This window comes from Haliotis cracherodii, unplaced genomic scaffold (assembly GCF_022045235.1).
Source record: "Haliotis cracherodii isolate W230 unplaced genomic scaffold, xgHalCrac1.p SCAF_5, whole genome shotgun sequence".
NCBI classification, from domain to species: domain Eukaryota; kingdom Metazoa; phylum Mollusca; class Gastropoda; order Lepetellida; family Haliotidae; genus Haliotis; species Haliotis cracherodii.
The window spans coordinates 32822320-32846739 of NW_027266308.1; the positions used below are offsets into that span (position 1 = coordinate 32822320).

The following is a 24420-nucleotide window of genomic DNA, read 5'->3' on the forward strand; positions in this document are numbered from 1 at the left end:
CCAAATCTTTTCATGTTTTTAATCAAGGTGCTCACGTGATTTGATGTATTTCGCGATGTAAGACCCGTTTTATCACAATATAGATCTTGATTATCGATCAGATCATCCTAACTGGGCGCCAACATTTTGGGTGAAACAAACGCAATTGATACGAGAGGTGGAATCTCATTGGTCCATAGAAGAGGCTTAGCGGGGACATAACTGGTAATAGCCACTGGTGGCGCTATGATCGAGCCCACTAATTCTAGCTTAGTTTGGCAAGGGTGGAAACTGGACTTTTAAAGTCAGTTTACTCTCTTGCTTTGGGAAGATGGAAAATGTTTGAAAGATAGGGTTCAGATACCAGATTGGCTGAGATTAGGATCCTTGGTTTGTAGGCAACATACCCATACATTTATTTTCACCAAAGTCATAAAAACATTTATAACCTGTGTCACTTTGGGTTTTCCATCCACTATAGCTAACATGCCATAATATAATGGAAATGTTCAAAGCAGCATTAAAGTCAGCTCACTCACAATGTGAACTCAAGGTTGAAGGAATACTGTGATATATAGATGTTTTGTGTACATTCTTAAGTATGTATTCATTTGAAAAGCAATTTGTTTGGAGACTGTTACGGTTCAAACTCATTTCCTCTTTACCATTCATACATATGTGATGCTGTTAGACTAGATAAACAAGTGAAATCTAAGTGGATTCATTATCTCATTGTCTTTGACTGATAGAATTGGTGGTTAGGGAGATATTTAGAAGAAAGTCTTCGTCGTCTGTGTAGATTCTGGCAGGTCCTGAGACTCCGATACTTGAAGGAAACGGTGACTGGAATAGGTGACTAATGTCAGTGATATATAAATGTTGCTGTAGAATGGATAGTACTAAGATGGGTGTAGACAACCTGCGAACTCACACCTGATTGTCTGTCATCTAATGTTCAGTCTTCTGTCTTGTGTCCTGTGCTACTCTCGTTCACGTATACAATGATATATGACACCCTATCTTTGACTTTGGTCTAAAGACTTGCCTTCATCGCTTCATTTTGGCGATAGATTGACTTAAAACAAGTGGCAAAGCGACTCTTGATGCACGACTGTTCGAGGTGCACAGTGAAGAGACTTCCTTAAGGTGTTGCTATTTGCCAGGTTCTGCTGGTCAAGAATCAGCCGAGCTCTGGGACACCTGATCGGTCAGCACGATGTTGGTGGGTTTCCACAAATGGGTCACATCTACATCTGCTGGCGGTCTCAGACACAGTGACTTGGTTGATTATTGTCTTCGTATCCAAATCGGGCAGCTTGATGCTCATGGTGTCAATTACTGCATTGTCTGGTCCAGATTTGATTATTGACATTATTGGCGTTAAACAACAAACAAACAAAACAATAAAACAAACTCATCCTTGGAAATAACTGTAAATAAACAAGTCAATGTTTAACATCTGCTATCTGCATCATGTTCTTTTTTCAAACTCTAGGCGGTGAGGTTAAAGTGTTTGCTCGTCACGCCACAGACCCGTGTTCGATTTTCGACATGGGTACAATATTAATGTGTGAAGCCCATTTCTGGTGTCCCCGGCCGTGATATTGCTGGAATATTGCAAAAAGCAGTGTAAAATCATACTCACTCACTTTTCAAACTCTAAAATGTTGTGAAATAACTGAAATACATTTGAAGCAGCGCAAACCTGAACTCCCTCACTCACTCCTGACTGAGATCAGGCTCCATGTCTTTTTTCAGTGGCTTGTGAAGGGGCAGAATTTCTGCACAATCTCATGAAAGTATTCTCTGTAGTTACCAATGAAAGGAACCCTATGGACAGGACCACACCATGGTATTTTTACATTTTGATATGACCTGAGCTTTGTCATGACCCAAAAATGGTCACATTCGGATCATATTCAGTCATTTAGGCCACAGTCATATGAGGTTCAGATTACATTAATGCCACAGTCATGTTCAGATCACATTAAGGTCACAATATATCATGTTCAGATCACATTAAGGTCACAATATATCATGTTCAGATCACATTAAGCTCACAATATATCATGTTCAGGTCTCATTCAGGTCTCAACCATATGTTCAGATCACATTAAGGTCACAATATATCATGTTCAGATCACATTTAGGTCACACAATCACATGTTCAAGTCACATTCAGCACTCAATCATATCATGTTCAGATCACATTAAGGTCACAATATATCATGTTCAGATCACATTTAGGTCACACAATCACATGTTCAATTCACATTCAGCATTCAATCATATCATGTTCAGATCACATTTAGGTCACAATATATCATGTTCAGATCACAGTTAGGTCACACAATCACATGTTCAAGTCACATTCAGCATTCAATCATATCATGTTCAGATCACATTTAGGTCACAATATATCATGTTCAGATCACATTTAGGTCACACAATCACATGTTCAAGTCACATTCAGCACTCAATCATATCATGTTCAGATCACATTTAGGTCACAATATATCATGTTCAGATCACATTTAGGTCACACAATCACATGTTCAAGTCACATTCAGCACTCAATCATATCATGTTCAGATCACATCTAGGTCACAATATATCATGTTCAGATCACATTTAGGTCACACAATCACATGTTCAAGTCACATTCAGCACTCAATCATATCATGTTCAGATCACATTTAGGTCACAATATATCATGTTCAGATCACATTTAGGTCCTGTAAGGATCAATGCAGTAGGCCCCCATTGCTTTATGTTAATGGTGATGTTAGGTGACTGAAGCAGGAATGAGAATTGCACTGACTGTAGGGGGGTGGAGGACAGTGCTGTGAGCTCATCTGGATTGAGGCCTCTGACCACTCATTGCTGATTGTGCTGGGTGGCGGGCTGGCTTGGCAGTAAGGCATTCACCCATCAATGTACAATGGTTCAAGCCCCTCTTGGTGTCACCAGTTGTGATATTGCTGGAAGATATTAAGGGCTGGGTAAACCCTACTCATTCATACCATACAGATCAACAAGCAACACCACAGGTCAGAACCATCTCGCTTATCCGTCTCAGGACGACGGCTCTATTCACCACATTGGAGCACATCCTTTATGTGAAGAAGTATTGATGTTTATTTGAACATAATCTCCTTCACTGAATTTTTGTATGTATTTCACAGTTTCATTGGACAAAAACATTCCAAGCAAGCCTTCAGCATGCAAACCCCTTAAGTTTTGTAAGCTTCATCCTGGCGCCTAGAGAATCAAGCAGTGGTGTATATCCATTATTATGCCAAGAAGACGAGGTAACATAAAGCATTTGCTTCCAGCGGAAATATCCAGTGGGTTGCATTGAAATATTACTTATCGATTTGATGATTAAATAGACACCTCTCCAACTCAATAAATCACAAGGCTTCTATCTCCAGCCATTTTTTTTCTTGATTACATTCTTCGCTTTTTCTGACCCCCTTTCCATCACAATGATCAATTTGTCGAAATTTCTCCAGAAATAATTGCTTACTCACAGTTTTTCTAGCAGTGCTGACCAGGCATTGTGCTTCCATGCTGTTTTTCTCTTTTGCCCGGAGGCCATATTTTTGGTCGTTCTCACCCAATAGAGACTAAGATTTAGCAGTAATTGTTTTGTCAATAGCAAACAGAGATTGCAACTCTTGGATGATCATTAATGAAGATGGAGGACTGATTTTCCCTTTCCACGGTCATTGTAAAAGAATTTCACAATCTCTTGTCCATTAACAATTTTGGGGTTAAAAATTTAGATCTATGTGAAATGTGTTGTTGAATGAAAAGGTCATTCAAGATTTAGGAGTGCTTTCTGGCTGTTAAGCAGCACAGACTCTGACAACTGAGAGCGAGTTTTACTAGGTTTCTGAAAAGAATGATCAGATCCCCCTTTTCTGTATTTGTTACAGGAGACTCATGGTCAGGTCAATGGCACTGTAGCTCTAGCTCTCACTTTTTGTCAAGCCAAATATTTCTCAAACCAAAATGTTTGCCTTTGACAGAAAAATATTTGGTCTAGACTGAATAATTTCCTTTGCAACCTCAATGCAGAGTTTCTTCATAAAAAGCATTGTTTATAGATTTTGTTAGGCCGAGGAAAACCCTACAATAAAGAAGAAATGACAGTTGGATTTGTGCTGCTGAGTATAAGTAGTCTATATTTCCATCATTATTCCTGTGAGGATCCGGGCAAAAGGGTCCTTAGAGGTTTGGATGGTTACAAGCAATCTGACTGTATGTTGTTGTTACCAACAGCCTTCTTCGATGTTCATGAATTCAGTCACTGGTTTGCCTGCAATGATGTAGTTAGAGTTGCAAGCCATTGACACTAGTTTGTGCACCCCTCCTTCTCCAGACACATGTCAACTGTCATACGACCCCCCTTTTTCTGACACCTTATATGTCAACTAAAATAATTTGGGTTTTCTTTGGACCCCCCTTTTTCTGACACCTTATATGTCAACTAAAATAATTTGGGTATTCTGTGGACACACACACACACACACACCCACCCCCCCACCCCCTTTCTCTGACACCTTATATGTCAACCAAAATAATTTGGGTATTCTGTGGACCCCCCTTTTTCTGACACCTTATATGTCAACCAAAATAATTTGGGTATTCTGTGGACCCTCCTTTTTCTGACACCTTATATGTCAACCTTCATAAGTTGGGTATTCTGTGGACCTTCCTTTTTCTGACACCTTATATGTCAACTAAAATAATTTGGGTATTCTGTGGACCTTCCTTTTTCTGACACCTTATATGTCAACCAAAATAATTTGGGTATTATGTGGACCCCCCCTTTTCTGACACCTTATATGTCAACCAAAATAATTTGGGTATTCTGTGGACCCTCCTTTTTCTGACACCTTATATGTCAACCAAAATAATTTGGGTATTCTGTGGACCCTCCTTTTTCTGACACCTTATATGTCAACCAAAATAATTGGGGTATTCTGTGGAGCCTCCTTTTTCTGACACCTTATATGTCAACCAAAATAATTGGGGTATTCTGTGGATCCCCCTTTTTCTGACACCTTATATGTCAACCAAAATAATTTTGGTATTCTGTGGACCCCCCTTCTTCAGACACCTTACATGTCAACCTTCATAATTTGGGTATTCTGTTGACCCCCCTTTTCAAAGACCTTACATGTCAACCTTTGAGATTTGGGTATTCTGTTACCCCCATTTTCAAACAGCTTACATGTCAACCTTCACGATTTGGGTATTCTGTGCAGCCCCCCTTTTTTCAACATCCTTGATCTGCCTCTGTTTCATCATAATTTGTCGAATGGCATGTATTCTCGTCCTTGACTGTCTTCAAGCAGCCCCTGTGATATGGTATCATGTTGCTGACCATTCATTCACTTCCCCCTCTGTGTCTCCCCTAACAGCAAACACTGATAGTTGGGTCAGATCGGCCATTTACTCCCGCCGACTGATTGATTACAGCTATGTATCTGTCGTTATTCTTGGAGAGATGCTACTAATTGCTCTATCTGTAGTTCAGTAGTCCGCTTAGATTAGTAAATCATCCGAGTTGTTATTGCAGAGTTGTCTCATTTGTTTGTGTTATTTCCTGCAAGCCAGACTCCATTAACTTCTTGTGTGTATATGGGAAAAAAGTACTTATTTGTTTCAATGGTAGGAAGTACAGACTTTTACGAGCTGAGCAGTCTTCGATCTCTGGGCATGCAAGAACGATGAGATCGTATGATCCCTCCAACCCTGCTTTTGACAAATGTAACAGATTAATAATTACAAGTTTACAAGTTACAAAGTAATTTGACCTGCCTTGTAGCCCCACAGTGAATTCTCAGTATAGAAACTCAAAGTGCCAACAATGAGCGTGTAAATGTCACATCATCATGACGTCAAGATGTCCAACTGATGACCAGCGGACGTGTATGGGATTTTAGAAGACACTGACTGGCAAATCAGATAGCCATGTGTCTTCACAAGTGTAGATTGGTATTCAATTGAACATTATATATTACAGAGACAACAGTGCATCTCAGTATTTCCATCGACCAATCCAATTACTGTGTAGAAGCATTGAAACCTCCAATCCAGATGGGATCTTATCTGATGGGCCTGCATAATCAACTCTGGTTCTCTATTGAACACAAACTCAGGTTGACAATCTAGTTCCATGAGACAACAGGTGGTTACCCTAATTAAACAAGAGACATCACTGAGAGCTCTAATCAGGCAATCTTGCCCAGACTGGACACTGACGACCTGTGCGTCCTACCTTCTACTTTCTCCTCTCGTTGAGATGCTGTCAGTGATTACAACACAACCTGATGCTGGGACAAACAGGGCATGTCCAATTACTTGCTATACTTGTCATTGTTGAAAAATTGTTTCCAGACTCGCTTACATTTTCCAGCTTAGACCCTTTGGGGAAAGGGTTTATATTTGTCTACAGGCTGACCTCCTGCTTATAGGTACAGTTTATTGCTAGGTAGATATTGCTCCCCTGAATTGATATAACACTGTATAAGCACTCTCTTTCTCTGGATTCATCTTGACGTGATTTAAATTAACCCTAGGGCACATATGATTGTTATGGATCCCAATATATTTGCCCTCGTAAGTAATAAATGTACTTTTGCTCCATTAAACTAGACCAACAGAAGGGAAATGATGAAGATATGGCCATGTCTTATGAACAATTAGATTTATTTATACAAGGATTCGGGAATTGAAATGAGTACTGTGAAACTAAATGACAGGAAAAAGGGCAAATTGCTTATTACCTTGGTTGGTTGATTGGTTTGTTGTTTAACGCCGCACTCAGCAATATTCCAGCTTTATGATGGCGGTCTGTAAATAATCGAGTCTAGACCAGACAATCCAGTGATTAATATCATGAACATCGATCCATGCAATTTGGATCGATGACATGCATCAACCAAGTCAGTGAGCCTGACCTCCCGATCCCGTTAGTCGCCTTTTATGACAAGCATACCGTATTTTCTTGAGTATAGTGCGCACCCATGTATAATGCGCACCCCCCTCTAGCGGGTTCAATATTTTGGAAAAAAAGAAATTTGAATATTATGCGCAGAAAAAATTTACACCGTACCCTTTCAGCGAAGTCCGGCAAACGAACGGGTGCTGAGAAACTTCGTCAGTACAAATTCGAAATTTGAGATAAAAAATCACCAGACATGTTTATTTACCGTTTAAATAGTATTTATTGTTCTGCTAGGCATTGTTTTATATCTAGGGATTAAGATTGCCTTGTGTATTTTCTCGTAAACTAAGCCGGAAACAGCAATCAGCTGTACACACGTTTTCTTGGAATCGACCGGTGATTCGGTCAAGACACACCCAGTGATATAACTTTATAGGATTTTTAATGCAAGGATCGGCAACAATTGTATCTGAAACTATTTTATTTATCAGGAATAATATATTCCATTATTTTCTTAATTATATGCAGCCTTTACTAAACATATTTAAAATAATAATAACCCTAAGCGAAGCAGCTGATCGCTATTCCCGGGTATTATTTTTTACATGGAACATGTCTGACCAGTCACCGTCAAGGCTCACGCGCACGTGAGCACGTGAGCGCGAGAATTTCATGTTGACATAGAATCGTCAAACAAAAACAAATATGACTTTTAACGAGTCAAAGTATGTCATTTATGATATATGTATCCATTCTCTGTCAACTAAAGTTCGTTTCAAGGCGTCAATAGCGGTATTCTGACCGTGGTTGCTGTTAATAACGGTGAGTTGTGCGATCTTCCGATCGCTTCACACACGATTTCGCCGAAATTAATAAAAACAATATTATAAGAAATTTTGAATAAAATTAATGAAGTAAGTTACAAACATAAGTCCAGAAATACAAAGAACACTTTTTATAGACAGACAGTGTAATTACATCATTATTTTGCCTACTTCAGTATGGATTTGTTGACATGGTATTTCCGGTGTTTCGTGCTCACGGTACGTAATGTCTTTCCATGGGAGGAAAAAACATCCAAACTCATAATTCGTGTATAATGCGCACCCCCTTCTACACAGCTGTGTTTTTCCGAAAAAAAGTGCGCACTATACTCAAGAAAATACGGTAGTCACCTTTTACAGCAAGCATGGGTTGCTTAAGACCTATTCTACCCTGGAATCTTCACGGGTACATTCATATGTATTATATGTATGTGGAGTATGTCGATGGGTCAACGAGTCTTCTTGAGGTCACCCTTAAATTTCAAAGGGCACATCTAAACATCTTTGTGCGTGCCCTGTAGCACAATTAAAGAAAAGAGAATCTTATCCAAGTGTCTTTTGATGTCCGATATATCAACACGTGTAATTGTCATATACAATAAGTCTCCAACTTTTTCAGTTTGTAATAACAAGTGTCCTGAGTGTAAAAAGTACAGCTAATCTGCTTCAGTGGCTGAGAGATTTGTGATGCCACTTGATGGTAACCGATGATGGGCTGAAAAGCATAGATGAAATCCCTGAGTTCTGACCAAGCAGTATGCAGATTAAAATTAGTCAAAATTTTGATGATCAGACATATTTCTATCACAGTCATACCTTACACTTCTAAGGTTAATTTTGCCCCAGAAATGATATGTATGAAAACTGGAACTCTGCACCAGTGCCGGAGGCAGACAGAGGTGAACTTCTGTGAACACTGGGAGTAATCTTATCACAGTGATGGAGTGATTCTTACTGTGTCAAACAGAGCAGTTCCTACATCAGAAACATAAACCCTGTGGATTTGGCGGCTGGTGAGGACCTTAGTACCTTGCAAAAGCTGACAAATGGTGGTACTGGCAATGGCTTCTGCATATGGGTATAACTTGGATGGGTGATCAAACGGTATGTGGTCTTGGTTTAAAAGGTATCAAACATGGTGTAGTTATTGACATAAAATAACCCAAACCTTTGTCTTTTATGAGTAGGATGGAAGGAAAACTAACCTTAAAATGTAGGTGAACAATTGGTTATCTTGCTTATCTTGTGACTTTCGAAGTGTGATTTGTACTGATTTCAAGTTAGTCTATAACTGTTTCTTAAGAGACGCTTGATCAATCGGCTCATTCGACTGTATTGTAACAGTGTATTGTGGTCTGAAATCTAAACGGTAGTTACACTTACGTATCCAACCAACACACATGCTTGAAGTCTAATGAGAAATTAATGACTGAACGGGGAGCTTTCATTATGTAGCACCTGAGAAGAGGTTTATTACAAGACATGTGTTATTCCGCATGTTTGATTCACATCAATTATTCAGCAGTGCAATTTTCTGTAACACTGATTTATTTCGTTAAGTCTTGTTCCCAAGTCTGGAGCCATATCAGATGTTTGGAGCAAACACGGAGTGGAGTCACATTAATTTCCGTCCAAGTGTGCTATAAAGGAAGATACGATCTTTCATGCGGTTTGATCATGCTTGAGCACAAAAATAGTCTCGATTCAGCCGTAGGTTTTATGAATTTCGTATTCTGAGTTAAGTCTGATCGCTGAGGTGATTTTGATTGCTTGGGATATGTGTCATGTGAGCTTTGGCTTGAAGCCTTTGTCGTGATCGTGGACACTCTGGCCGGATGTATTGACGCTCTGGTGCAGACTAACGACCAGGACAAATATCGCCGTGGCTGCTGCCAGAGTAGTTTCGTCTGATGATACTAGGATCGGCAACTCTCGTGAGTATCTCGGTATACATTGTTGTTGCTTGGGTACCTCTGTGGTATTGATTTTCTCAACTAGTAGTTTTTATAACGAAACGCTCATCCGACTTTCTGCCAACTTGTATCATACAATTGCTGCTGCTGTTTATGCGGGGTAAGTATGATATCTCCGTGCCAGGCTTACATGTTTCCAAAGATAATTACAATGTCTTCCCCATTTCAATCAACAGCCAAATGAAAGCTTTTTCTGCCTCCACGAGCGATATTCAGGTTTGTGTTAAATTTTCCATTGAAGGTTCCATGTGTCTTGTCTTGAAAGTTTTTATGATTCTTGTCAAGGATTTAGGGCTCGGAAACGCGGAGTTACAGATGTGATCACATTGGTATAAAGCCTGTTGCCTTGTTGATAGGGCTTGAGCCAACCATAAAATATTCATTGTTAGAGATTAGGAACACTTTCCCCCTCCTGTTACATAAATCTCCATTTTCTAATATTGATTAGAGTATCATATCTCCTTAATGCCTGATTGGGCTGCCCGCAAAGCCCAAACCACTCGTAATGCCTTTTTTATGCTTAAAAAAGTGCATTATGTATGTGCTATGCTTGCTGGGGTAATGGTATTTGTTTATCGTGTAATAGGAAGCATTCGATCCTTGGAGGAGACGTGATCAGATGGTTTTTGTTGCATAAAGAGAAGATTCTGGAAATAACAAACAAAAGACATTCAAAGGGTTTTCCAATTTGAAGACAGTAAGACCGATTTCTTTGCTTTCTGTAGTGACTCTTGCCATTCTAAATGATGCTTTTGTGTTTTCATTTTGTCAGGCTGAGATTAATTATGTCTCTTTAACTCCACAGTTGGCAAATTTTACAGTGCTACATGAAGTTCGTTTCATTATGGATGGACATGTAGGATAGTTGTTTCAGCATAAAAAATATGTTTTGCGAACAGAAGATGTTATTGAGGATAATGAAGAATTGTTCCCATTTGGCTGCTGATGGTGGGAACTCAGGATTAAATGTCTCACTGAAATATCAACTGTTTGTCCACATTGTCTGCTGCTACACTGGGGCCCAGCAAGTATTGGTTCATCTCAGTGTTTGCAATAATGTGATACTTGTATCATGAAGCAACTTTATGAATGTATATGATTGCGGACATAATGGTAAAATATGCTTTTCTAATAATGTGTACACAAGTTTTCAAGCCACTGTTAATTTGATTGAGTCACTGGTCGATGAAAATGGAATACTGGTGCTTAACAAGTGCTGACTTTTCATATGTTGTAAATCGTTATATATGTTCCGAACTAAGTATCAAAATAGTTTCTTAATGTAGCATGGTGGTAGCCTACTCTTTAAGGTATTCGTTCGTCATGACAACTCCCCCAAGTTTGATTCAAAATGTAAAACCATTCAATTTAGCTGTAAATCATTACCCATGACAGCATTCTTGATTCAAATGCACACAATCAAGTATTTCCCTTTTGGGAACAAATGGCAAACAAATTTCGTGATTCAATTGAAATAATTTCCCCAAAGATGCACAAAGATTTAGCAGCCAATTATATTTGATGATTTATCAGTTAGAACAAACCGTACCACCCATGACTGATTATAACATCCCAATCAATTTGCAAAACTAGTGATATTCCATAAGTAAAATTGAGTTTACTTATCGTAACTGTTTAGACAGCAGAATTTCTGCACTAACAGGCTCCACACTCAATAGGATCCACATGAACAAGATCTACCCTAACAAGACCCATACTAACAAAGTCGAGACTGACAGGGAACGGGGTCTACACCAATAAGGTCCATCCGTCAGGGTCAACACCGATAAGGTCCACAGTGTCAGGGTCCACACCAATAAGGGCCACAGTGGCAGGGTCAACACCAATAAGGTCCATCCGTTAGGGTCCACACCAATTAGGTCCACAGTGTCAGGGTCCATACCAATAAGGGCCACAGTGTTAGGGTCCATACCAATAAGGTCCACACTGTCAGGGTCAACACCAATAAGGTCCACAGTGTCAGGGTCAACACCAATAAGGTCCACAGTGTCAGGGTCCATACCAATAAGGGCCACAGTGGCAGGGTCAACACCAATAAGGTCCATCCGTTAGGGTCCACACCAATTAGGTCCACAGTGTCAGGGTCCACACCAATAAGGTCCACAGTGTCAGGGTCCATACCAGTAAGGTCCACACTGTCAGGGTCAACACCAATAAGGTACATCTGTCAGGGTCCACTCCAATAAGGTCCACAGTGTCAGGGTCAACACCAATAAGGTCCACAGTGTCAGGGTCCATACCAATAAGGTCCACACTGTCAGGGTCCACACCAATAAGGTACATCTGTCAGGGTCCATACCAATAAGGTCCACACTGTCAGGGTCAACACCAATAAGGTCCACACTGTCAGGGTCCATACCAATAAGGTCCACACTGTCAGGGTCAACACCAATAAGGTCCACAGTGTCAGGGTCCATACCAATAAGGTCCACACTGTCAGGGTCAACATCAATAAGGTCCATGCTGTCAGGGTCCATACCAATAAGGTCCACAGTGTCAGGGTCCACACCAATAAGGTACATCTGTCAGGGTCCACTCCAATAAGTTCCATCTGTCAAGGTTCACACCAATAAGGTCCACAGTCAGTGTCAGGGTCCACACCAGTAAGGTCCAGTGTCAGGGTCCACACCAGTAAGATCCACACTGTCAGGGTCAACAGCAATAAGGTCCACATTATCAGAGTCAACAGCAATAAGGTCCATCTGTCAGGGTCCACACTAAGAAGGTCTACACTAACAGGGTCCTGACAGACAGGTTTCACTGTAGTCCTAATTCCAAGATGAAGTTTCAGAAGCATGTTTTGTGGGGGCTTTAATCCAGTTTTAGGAGATCCAAGGATGTCAGCAGCTTCTGATCAACACTCAAGACCATCCACTTCAAAAAAGCATATGACTTAGCAGTCTGGAGTATGAAGTATCTAGATAAGATGCACTGTATAAATCCACAAAGAACACATTCCTGATAGAAGCCCCAAGGTCAGTCCGAAGAATGGTTTCGCATGAAATGGAATGTTTTCTGATAAGAACAGAAGAGATTGGCTCTGAGGTAAAGCGCGCCATTTAATGACTTGTAATCATACTCAGGTTTTATTACATTCTGCCTAGTATTATATTGTGTAGAGTATATTTGTTCTGTCTTAAGCCTGTTTGTTCTAGTTAAAACTTGTTTATGTTAGACAAAGACCTGTTTGTTTCCTTTTCATTAAATCTACTTTCTTGTGAGAGATTTTAATATTAGGTTGTATCCTTAGACTTTATCTGACATTTCCCAGACAGAATGGCAAATCAGACTCCAACTGGCATTGTAAAATCAACATTATGTTAGAGAAAATGGATGGAAATTGCAAATGTATAAATCCTTGTCTGGCACAAAGGTCTGGGTACAATTTGGTCTTTTTGTTGTACTTTTGTTGTGTAGTGATGTGGTAGTTTGCGGCTATAAAAAGTACCATTTAAAAACTTTAGAATAAAATACTGTTTATCTCTGGTGACAAGTTGGGATGAAGCATGTGGGATGAGTAGACAGGATGAAACATGTGGGATGAGTAGACAGGATGAAGCATGTGGGATGAGTAGACAGGATGAAACATGTGGGATGAGTAGACAGGATGAAGCATGTGGGATGAGTAGACAGGATGAAACATGTGGGATGAGTAGACAGGATGAAACATGTGTGATGAGTAGACAGGATGAAGTATGCGGGATGAGTAGACAGGATGAAGCATGTGGGATGAGTAGACAGGATGAAGCATGTTGGATGAGTAGACTGGATGAAGCATGTGGGATGAGTAGACAGGATGAAACATGTGGGATGAGTAGACAGGATGAAGCATGTGGGATGACTAGACAGGATGAAGCATGTGGGATGAGTAGACAGGATGAAGCATGTGGGATGAGTAGAGAGGATGAAGCATGTGGGATGATTCAGCAGGATGAAACATGTCGTAGTGTGTTCTCTTGCTCAAGACTAGGTGCGGTAAAGTCCTCCATATGGGTATCTTAATCCGATCGGCATCAAATGATCTCATTCGAGGTTAAGCAAAGGTTAAATTAATCAGTTGATGCAGGCCCCTGTGTCTCTTGCCTTGAAACTATCCCAATGGATACATTTTCCACAAACATCTTTCACATTTTTAACTGTGGTCCACGGAAAACCTCCATTCATCAATGTCACCACACAGCTGCCCATGCATTAAGCATTGATGACCCAGTCATACGCCCTTACTGGCAAGATCATAGACCTGTGCAAGTGATATTACTGTGAACTGTTGCAATTATCTGTTGACTTAAAAGACTTTTGATCAGTTCAAGATGGCCTTGTGGGGATTCTGGGGGCAGATTGGTCCTCAACACTCCATGCTTCGTGAAGAGCCATCTAATGAAGATTGGTTGGTCACAATGTCTGACTTGGCAGATCATGTGTCATTGTAGCACCAGGGCATGGCTTGTTGCTCATGCTGTCAATGAATGCTGTACCTGGCTCAGCCTCAAATGGGGGGGCACGAGTCGCTCAGTCGTCTAAGGCGCCGCGATTCGCTGTGCAGAGTTGCTGCCCTTGGGCACACCAGAAACCTATGACTGTGGGTTCGAAGCCCGGTTTCGCCACGATTATGTTTCTAGGTTTGTCAGCACCATACCTGTGCTTGTGGGTTTCACTGAAGTGGTAAACGTCTGAGACCTTCATCACTTCGGGCTTTCCTCCCACATTAAGCTGACACGCCGTGATATAACTGGAATACTGTTAAAAACGGCGTTAAACCCAACTCACTCACTCACTCACTCACTCAGCCTCAAATGGCACTCAAAGTAATTATCAGTCCGAACGATGCCCATTATGTCAATCACTGGATTGTCTTGTCCAGACTTGATTATTTACAGACCGCCATCATATAGCTGGAATATTGCCGAGTGCGGTGTTAAACAACAAACAAACAAATAAACGAACAACAATGAAAGAGGCGTTCACATGTTGCCAACAGTTTTAGTTGAACCCTTTACAAGGGTCTGTCCTTGGTGTCAGGGCATGGAGAAAATGTCTTAGCTCATTGTTATCTTTCACTACACAAATCCTGATGGTTCTGGAGAGGCTATATCCTTAAATTGTTGGCATTTATTTGATGTCATATGTGTCAATCATTGCTTATGTCTGAGGCTCTCACTTTGATGTAGCATTGATTTCAAGGCTGACACACTCCCTGGGCTCTTGCTTGATGTGAAATTGACTTCAATCAGAAACTATTGTATGTTCCCATGTGTCCTTTGATTAGATCATATTAGTGGCCGATGAAGGTGTCAAACTTTCCGGCCCCACAGACATCGTAGAGACTATTGGCCACCAAGGATCCTGAAGACGAGGTAGGAACGAGATTCTCTACTCATGAGATCAAATTTTGAACTATTGAATATTGGGGAGGAAAATTGGTTTCTAATGGCGGTATTTGCCGCCATCTTGGTCAAATGTAAGTTAACTGTTCACTGATGGGATACATTGAGATGGAAAGCCTGTGTTCATAATGTTGGAGGAATATGTTTTGGACAGTGGAAAAATATCTGATGGGAGCTTATCAAGGTAAGTAGAAACAGGCCTAGTTTTTTATATGTCGGTGTCATCTGCTCATTTACATTAGGGTCTTGTCATGTTGTAGGAAGAGGATTCCAGTTCTGTTATTTTTCCATTTACTGTTTATTATGATGATATTGGATTGATAGTAGATTGATATTGGATTGATATTGGATTGATATTGGATTCCCATGCCGTTAAACTTTTGGCTTTTATTATGTGGATGAGTTCAATGTATGAAGTCCATTCACTGCCCAAACATGATTGCACTCTATATTCCCATGTGGATTCTGTATCAGAATATGTCCCCACATCCAAGTTCTTTATAGAGACAAAATGATGTTTGATCTGACTGAAGGTATGTTATCGTACCTCAATGGTATGTGTATAACTCTTCATTCTTACAACCACTAATGTGATTTGATTATTTACTGGCCACAATGATATTGGTAGAACATTACTGATTGCATCGTAACACACACTGAGTCACACTTCATTAGATGAAGCATCAAACTTTCTACTTTTACCTTAAATCATTACCTATGTATTGGAATGTTCTCTCATTGTTGGGGGTCAATTAAATTATCCCTTACTTATGTCCCTTAGGCATGCCAAGATCCACTGACCTGGAATTTGAATCCCTGATTCTTCTTCATTAGGAGACTGCCTCCATGGTCTTGTGGTAGAGCGTCCGCCTGGAGAGCGGAAGGTCCGGGGTTTGATCCCCGGACCCGTCATACCAAAAGACGTTAAAAGATGGTACTTGTTGCTACCTTGTCTGGCGCACGGCATAAAGGGGCTAAAACAAGGACTGGTCAGCTCGGAGTCAGTATACTGTGTCTGAATGGGGTATTCGTGTTAAACTGCAGTATGGTATCTCAATGAGTTAGCACTATAAATCGGCATCAGTCCGGACAAGTACAAGCAACCGCGCACGCACGCACGCACCATGGTTTGTCAGCACCAGACCAACACACACACACACACACACACACACACACACCATGGTTTGTCAGCACCAGACCACCAAGCTCCAGGGTTTCAGCAAAGGGATAAACATAGAACACCATTACTACTTCAGGCTTTCTTTCCTAACAAAGCCGAGACTCCCTTTTCTCGTTTTGTTTCATCAGTATATATTAGGGTACAATATTTCCTCAAGCCAAAGAAATTAAACATTCATGCACTTCGTAAATGAAATAACTTGTCTTGCAAGAGCCCAGTGTGATAATATCGATAGCAAGTAATTAAGTGACGTGAGCCAAAGAACAGATCTACAGGGTAGTACATGCTTTATGTAAGGTATGCTATGAAAACAGCCTGTTCCTGAATAAGTGATAGGTATTGAGATGCTAGTCGTGACCTCCGTGGAGATACATCTACTCCAAATTTCCATACCTCTCCAAGATATTTCCCCAGGGTGATTAAGCCATACTGCAAATATGTATGCATAATTATCAATTGACTTGAGCTTGAAAACAACACCTTGTTTATTGTGCCAATGATAGCTGAAGCATGATTGGATGGTACGGTCAGCAAATGGTTGATGTGTTCATCAGGAGATCTTTTGAAAGGCTTGTGCAGCGAAGAGCTTTCCCTGTGAATATATCTTGTGATGCATGAATCAGACTATTCTGTCAGTGCAGTGCTGACAATCATTTAGATATGTTCAATAGATTGCACTATTATAATGCTATTGCAATAGTATTATGATTGTTTAAAAACTATTACACTGTTAGTGCAGTAGTATTATGATAGCTGAAACACTATTCCGATGATGTTAAGTATTAACAAAACTATGTTTTAAATCCTCTCTGACAGTATAGGGTATACCCACCAGTATACATCCTCTCTCACAGTATATTTCCCGTGAAAATCTGGGGTAGAATAGGTCTTCAGCAACCCATGCTTGAAACAAAAGGCTTGTCGAAAGAAGATTGAGTGGTCAGATTTGTTGACTTGGTTGATGCATGTCATCGTATTGTGTGGATCGATGCTCATGATATCAATCATTGTCCATCCATGAAAGAGTGAAATCTGTGGTAGAATAGGTCTTCAGCAACCCATGCTTGTGTTAAGAGGCGACTATGCTTGTTGTAAGTGGCGACTAATGGGATCAGGGGGGTCAGGCTTGCTGACTTGGTTGATGCATGTAATTGTATCCCAATTGCGTGGATCAATGCTCATGATATCAATCACTGGATTATTTACAGACTGCCATCATGTAGCTGGAATATTGCTGAGTATGGCGTTAATTAACAAACAAACAAACAAACTGACAGTATAGGGTATATCCACCAGTATTCATCCTCTCTCAAGCACACACACACGCACACGCACACACACACACACACACACACACATGTGCATGCACGCACGTCGCTATATAAGTGCAATAATCTTAGACGTGATGTTAAACCCAATTTCACTTCACCTCACAAGAAACTTGTAAATTGATCAAATTGTTTTGCATGCGACAGTAAACTACACAGGGACATGTGACCTTTGGAAAATGGAGAAACTTGAGGAATTCCATTGGTCATGTACTTGCACCCCATGCTCAACACTAAAAGCCATCCATGAATATATGAGTCCAACAGTTCTGAAAGATGGCCCTTCGTATGTCACTCTAAGGTGGTGAGGAGCAGTGTTTAATCATGACAGGGATAGCCTTGAAGACGGTCCCCATCCTGGAAGGCCTGTCTCATCATCAACATGTGAAATCATATTGAGAATCCATCATATGGTGATGACTGACTGGCGAATGATTGAGCATCATATTGCTAGTTGAGCAGGCATTTCCCAGAAACTTGGGCAATGAAGAAAGTATCAGTTCATTGGGTTCCAAAGCTTCTGACATCTGATCAAAACACAGAAGGCACAACATGTCTTGTGATAATCTAGGTCTGTTTGAAGCTGATTCAGAACAGTTCTTGCAAGGATTTGTGAACACTTTCAGCTTGAGTCCAAACAACAATCAAAACAGGGTAGGCATTTGATGTCACCACCACCAACAAAGGCAAATACTGTCCAATCAGCTGGAAAGGTTATGGCTTCCATGTTCTGGGATGCCGATGGTGTCATTGCGGTGGACACTCTTTCAAAAGGCCAGACAATAAACAGAGGCAATTACCGGATGAAATTAAAACTAAGAGACATGGAAAGCTGAGAAAAGGTGTGCTCTTCCAATAGGACCATGTGCCTGTGCACAAATCAATCATTACCATGGCTACAATCTGTGAGCGTGGCTTTGAACTCCTTCAGAACCCACCTTATTCTCCTGATTTGGCTTTGTCAGACCTCCATCTGTTCCCAAACATGAAGAAAGCTCTAACTGGAACCCTTTTTTGACTTGAATGATGATGTCATTGCAACTGTGGAGAATATTGTGATAGCCAATGTGGAAGGTGATTATGTTTAAAAATAAATCATTTTAATGTTTTTAGGTCAAGACTTTCTATGTGAGGCTCAGAACTTATCAAGCAACCCTCGTATGAATCGGATTCTTTTATGAATGATCCCACCTATGCATTCCATTTTTAAAATTAGCTCACAAATTTTCTGGTAGCCATATTGATTATGTCATTACTAAACCATTTCTTCATATATCATTATGAAAATTTGTAAGCAGCAAACATGTCATATGCGGTATAACACATAATACTTTTGTGGGCATATTTTGATTTTTGATCAATCTACGACCTTTGACCTTCATGCGTTATTTCTGGTGTTAATTCATTTTGATATCTACTATGAAATTGCAAGGCTTATGGAGGTGAACCTTTGTGTGAATGACCCCGTGGTTCTGTAAAAAATGCTTAAGGAATCCTGATGTGCTTTTAAGTTTCGCCAGAATTATTTCTTTTAAAATTCAAGTGAGCTTCAGAGCCTTGTGGCTCTTATGTTTCTTTCTATTATATGACTCGGTCATATATATGATTGAAGGTAGTCATGCTTAATATTTTTGTACAATTAATGAATTTTGGTATGTCGTATGATGTCAGATGTGAATGTTATTTAGTAATTCTTTATGATATTGACAAACTTTGAAATTCAAAATTAAGGACAAAAATTCTTTCAAATTCAGCTCAACCGGAATCCAAGTTGTCATGGCAACAGTTTTGAAAAAAAGACAGTTTAAAGTCAAAACAGACAGCTAAATATTTTCTTTAGATGAAAAAAACCCAAACTTGGGTATCTCATGCCACTCCACGCTTAAGTAACGAACAGGATATTTCTCGATCAATTTCAATCAGTTTGAGAAAAAGCAGTTCATCATGCATGCATCTGCAACAGAGAAAGATGTGTCCGTTGTGGAAGGCAGAAAATTTCATTTGGTGCTCGTGATTCAACTGCCTTGTAAGCCAACACCTCTATTGATTTTCTGTTTATTCCAGTGTTAGAATGGTTAGGTTGGCCTCCCAGACAGAAGGTACGGTGGCTATTTAGAAGTAGAGTTTTATGGTCATTAGTCACAGCATCTTTAACTTCTCTGTTAGCATACTCCCACTCTGACAACTGTTGGAGTGGGGACAATGCTGAGGGAGAAAGAACAACACTGTAGGACTAGGAACAACACTGGGAGTAGGAACAACACTGAGGGAGGAGGAACAACACTGAAGGGGGGCACTGGAATAACCCTGTGGAGGTGGGGAAAACACTGAAGAGGTTAGGACAACATTGAAGGGGTGGGGACAACACTGTTGGGGTAGGGACAACACTGTAGGGGTCAGGGACAACACTGTTGGGCTGTTTGGGTAGGGTTAACACTGTGGGGCTGGGGACAACACTGTGGGGTTGGCGACAACGCTGTTGGGCTGCGAACAACACTGGGATTGAGGGCAACACCCGGGTTGAGGACAATGCTTTGGGATTGAGGACCACACTGTGGGGTTGGGGACAACACTGTTGGGTGGAGGACAGCACTGTAGGAGTGGGGACAACACTGGTAGTGTGGGATTCAATACTGGGACTGTGGGGATGGAGACATGGTCGGAGGAATGGGGACAATACAAGGGAGATGGGGGAGAGGGTACACTGCTGGAAGAGTGGGGACATTGAAGGAGGATTGCAGCCAGGGGGATTGCTGTTTAATGAAGATCAATGACTTTAAGCTTAGACTCACTGACAACTTTATTTCATTAATGTGCCATCGCCTTCTATGAAGCACACTCCTCTTGAATTCCTGGTTCCTGGTTACATGGGTGTAATTAGTGAGGGCTGACATCTTGCCTCATACAAGGAGGGTAGCCAAATGTAGTGGGTGTTGAAGGCAACTGAATGAACGGTTTAGTTTTGTCATTATGCCAGCGGCTCATTTTCACAATATTACAAATAAAGCATGTAACTGAAAGCTTTCACAATAGTCACATGGAACAGGAACTGCGTGGTTATCAGAGTTTTTCACAAATAGAAAGAACCTTTGGATGCTTTTTAAGGCTAGAGATAAACATTTGTTAGAAAGTTGATGAGGACAACTAAACAACAAAACTCCATGTAAAATGAACAATGAAGCATAAAAAGATACTCGGATTCTTGTATAGGTATAGTGCACAGGAATAATTCTTCAGATGGAATATTTAATCTATCTCCACCCTTCGACTCATCTCCAATCCTGGCTCCATTCATCCACATCTCCACACCTAACATCTCCGCATCTACACATAGACCCTTCCATCTCCAACCCTCACTCATACATCCACATGTCCACTTCTAACCGATGCCCTGCACATAGACCCTTCCATCTTCAATCCTGGCTCCATACATCCACATGTCCACTTCTAACCGATGCTCCACACATAGACCCTTCCATCTCCAACCCTCACTCAAACATCCACATGTCCACACCTAACCAATGCTCCACACATAGACCCTTCCATCTCCAACCCTCACTCATACATCCACATGTACACTTCTAACCGATGCTCCACAAAGACACCCTCCATCTCCAACCCTCACTCAAACATCCACATGTCCACTTCTAACCGATGCTCTACACATAGATGCTCTCCATACATCCACTCATTCACCATAAGCCCTGCACCAAACACCCTTCTCCATCCACCCTAACTCTTCTCCAAACATCCATCTTCTTATGAACCTTGCTCCACCATCCATCCAGGTCCTTATATAGGAATGATCTACCTATTTACAGTTCAATCTGTTTGAAGTGAATAGACCAATTACTCTGTGGAGATTTACTTCCAAATGTCAGGTCTCTTGATAGCAGCTGCATTGTATTGTATTACGAGACATACCGCACTGGGATCCGATATACTTCGAGTCAATGATGATGATCATCTTGTAATTTGATAATGTCCACCATGATGATGAGGGAGGAGAGAGTTGTGAAGTACATTCCCTGAAGATGCATCAGATTTATCATGTTTGAAATTCATCTGAGACCATGCAAGTGCAGAAGCTCAGACAAGCCATCCCTCTATTGATTAACATTGGGTTTGCAGGCATGATACTGTACAGAAAGTGAACATCTCTGTTTAAAACAATGTTAAATTTAACCATGACTGGGTACATTTCTTTTTCATTTCAGCAAAGTTAGATTAACCAAATGGCTTCATTTTGGAGAATTATCAGTTTAATCAAGTTAAACTTTCAGGCTTGGCATGCGATTTGCCAAAATTCTAAATCCATAAGGGAGCCGTATTGATTTTTTCGTTTTCTTGAATTTCATTGATGTCTCTTAGGGAATGAAATTTGAAAAATTCATGCTGTGAAGAACTTTCCGCTGAGACCTTGATGTTTGTAGATGCAGGACCAATCCCAAATTACAAAAAGCTCTCGGTTATTTTCCTCAGGAGATAATTACTTGTAGACAGGATTTTTTTCTCGGCAAACTTTCTTGAGCACTTTTCTCCTAGCTGATGGAAGGAAGGACTTTCATTAGCTAATTAGATGATTCCCTGCGAGTCCTGAGTAACCTGAAGCAGGCAATGTTGGCATTACATAGAAAGTTAAGTCATTTTCAGGTTTATCTAGTTGGATGTTTTTTGCCTGTGGCTGCAGATGCCCCTCTTGAGACGACACTATCGTCCATCAGTTGTTTCCTGTATGCATGATGTGATCGGGAGGTCCCAGCAGTATGTGAGAGGAGAGGTCGTGTGACAGAGAAGGCATTTTGTTACATCAAATCTCATCAGGGAATACCCTGCAAGGAATTTTGAATTTTGGATGAGTTGATGTCAATTCTGAAAAATTGGTGTCGACACCTTTGAACAGTAGCAGACATAATGCAGCAATAAGGTGTGCGAAAGAATGTAGGTTAAAATCTGGTTAATATTAAATTTTCCTGCCTAAGAAATACAAGGATGTTTTGATGGATGTTTGGCCTGTATGAGAAAGAGTGGACATGAGTGGCCAAGTAACCTAGGGTGCTTGAATTCACAGTGCAGGCTTTCCAGAAACCTGTTTTGTGTTTTCATCGTAAATACTTATGATGATGTTTCTAGGTTTGTCAGCACCATGCCAGTGCTTGGGTTTCACCAAAGGGGTAAACATCTATGACCTGCATCGCTTCAAGCTTTCCTCCCACATCAGACTGATATATGATATCTATTACAGAAAAACTTACTCAATATATCCATTAAAAACATTCAAGGGAAAAGTGATGTTAGTAAGTAGGGAAGAGTGATGTTAGTAAGTAGGGAAGAGTGATGTTTGTAAGTAGGGAAGAGTGATGTTTATAAGTAGGGAAGAGTGATGTTAGTAAGTAGGGAAGAGTGATGTTAGTAAGTAGGGAAGAGTGATGTTAGTAAGTAGGGAAGAGTGATGTTAGTAAGTAGGGAAGAGTGATGTTTGTAAGTAGGGAAGAGTGATGTTTGTAAGTAGGGAAGAGTGATGTTAGTAAGTAGGGAAGAGTGATGTTAGTAAGTAGGGAAGAGTGATGTTAGTAAGTAGGGAAGAGTGATGTTAGTAAGTAGGGAAGAGTGATGTTAGTAAGTAGGGAAGAGTGATGTTAGTAAGTAGGGAAGAGTGATGTTTGTAAGTAGGGAAGAGTGATGTTAGTAAGTAGGGAAGAGTGATGTTTATAAGTAGGGAAGAGTGATGTTTGTAAGTAGGGAAGAGTGATGTTTGTAAGTAGGGAAGAGTGATGTTTGTAAGTAGGGAAGAGTGATGTTAGTAAGTAGGGAAGAGTGATGTTAGTAAGTAGGGAAGAGTGATGTTTGTAAGTAGGGAAGAGTGATGTTAGTAAGTAGGGAAGAGTGATGTTTATAAGTAGGGAAGAGTGATGTTAGTAAGTAGGGAAGAGTGATGTTTGTAAGTAGGGAAGAGTGATGTTAGTAAGTAGGGAAGAGTGATGTTTGTAAGTAGGGAAGAGTGATGTTTGTAAGTAGGGAAGAGTGATGTTAGTAAGTAGGGAAGAGTGATGTTTGTAAGTAGGGAAGAGTGATGTTAGTAAGTAGGGAAGAGTGATGTTTGTAAGTAGGGAAGAGTGATGTTTGTAAGTAGGGAAGAGTTACGTTTGTAAGTAGGGAAGAGTGATGTTAGTAAGTAGGGAAGAGTGATGTTTGTAAGTAGGGAAGAGTGATGTTAGTAAGTAGGGAAGAGTGATGTTTGTAAGTAGGGAAGAGTGATGTTTGTAAGTAGGGAAGAGTGATGTTTGAAAGTAGGGAAGAATGGCATTTGTAAGTAGGGAAGAGTGATGTTTGTAAGTAGGGAAGAGTGATGATAGTAAGTAGGGAAGAGTGATGTTTGTAAGTAGGGAAGAGTGATGTTTGTAAGTAGGGAAGAGTTACGTTTGTAAGTAGGGAAGAATGATGTTTGAAAGTAGGGAAGAATGGCGTTTGTAAGTAAGGAAGAGTGAGGTCTGTAAATAGGAAAGAGTGATGTTTGAAAGTAGGGAAGAATGGCGTTTGTAAGTAAGGAAGAGTGATGTCTGTAAATAGGAAAGAGTGATGTTTGAAAGTAGGGAAGAATGGCGTTTGTAAGTAGGGAAGAGTGATGTTTGTAAGTAGGGAAGAGTGATGTTTGTAAGTAGGGAAGAGTGATGTTTGTAAGTAGGGAAGAGTGATGTTTGTAAGTAGGGAAGAGTGATGTTTGTAAGTAGGGAAGAGTGATGTCTGTAAATAGGGAAGCATTCCATATG

The 24420-nt window shown here is 40.5% G+C and overlaps 2 protein-coding genes across 5 annotated transcripts in view; both read left to right on the forward strand.

Annotated features, from left to right (window-relative positions):
* Positions 1–24420, forward strand: part of LOC139444352 (alpha-(1,6)-fucosyltransferase-like) — a 147091-nt gene that overhangs the window by 78730 nt on the left and 43941 nt on the right. Inside the window, exon 1 of one of the 4 annotated variants that reach the window (XM_071225292.1) lies at positions 3301–3326. The exons of 2 other annotated variants lie outside the window; for them this stretch is intronic. The gene's annotated coding sequence lies outside the window, so the exon portion shown is untranslated. Of the gene's footprint in view, positions 1–3300; positions 3327–10385; positions 10435–24420 lie in introns of those variants that run through there. One more of the 4 variants, XM_071225290.1, reaches the window with a different exon arrangement.
* Positions 13272–13760, forward strand: LOC139443659 (uncharacterized). The gene has a single exon (XM_071224603.1). It carries the CDS (start codon positions 13272–13274, stop codon positions 13758–13760), a length of 489 nt encoding a protein of 162 aa, XP_071080704.1.

Coding starts and splice junctions, on each gene's coding strand:
- LOC139443659 (XM_071224603.1), top strand. CDS start 13,272: ATGAGTAGACAGGATGAAACATGTGGGATGAGTAGACAGGATGAAGCA.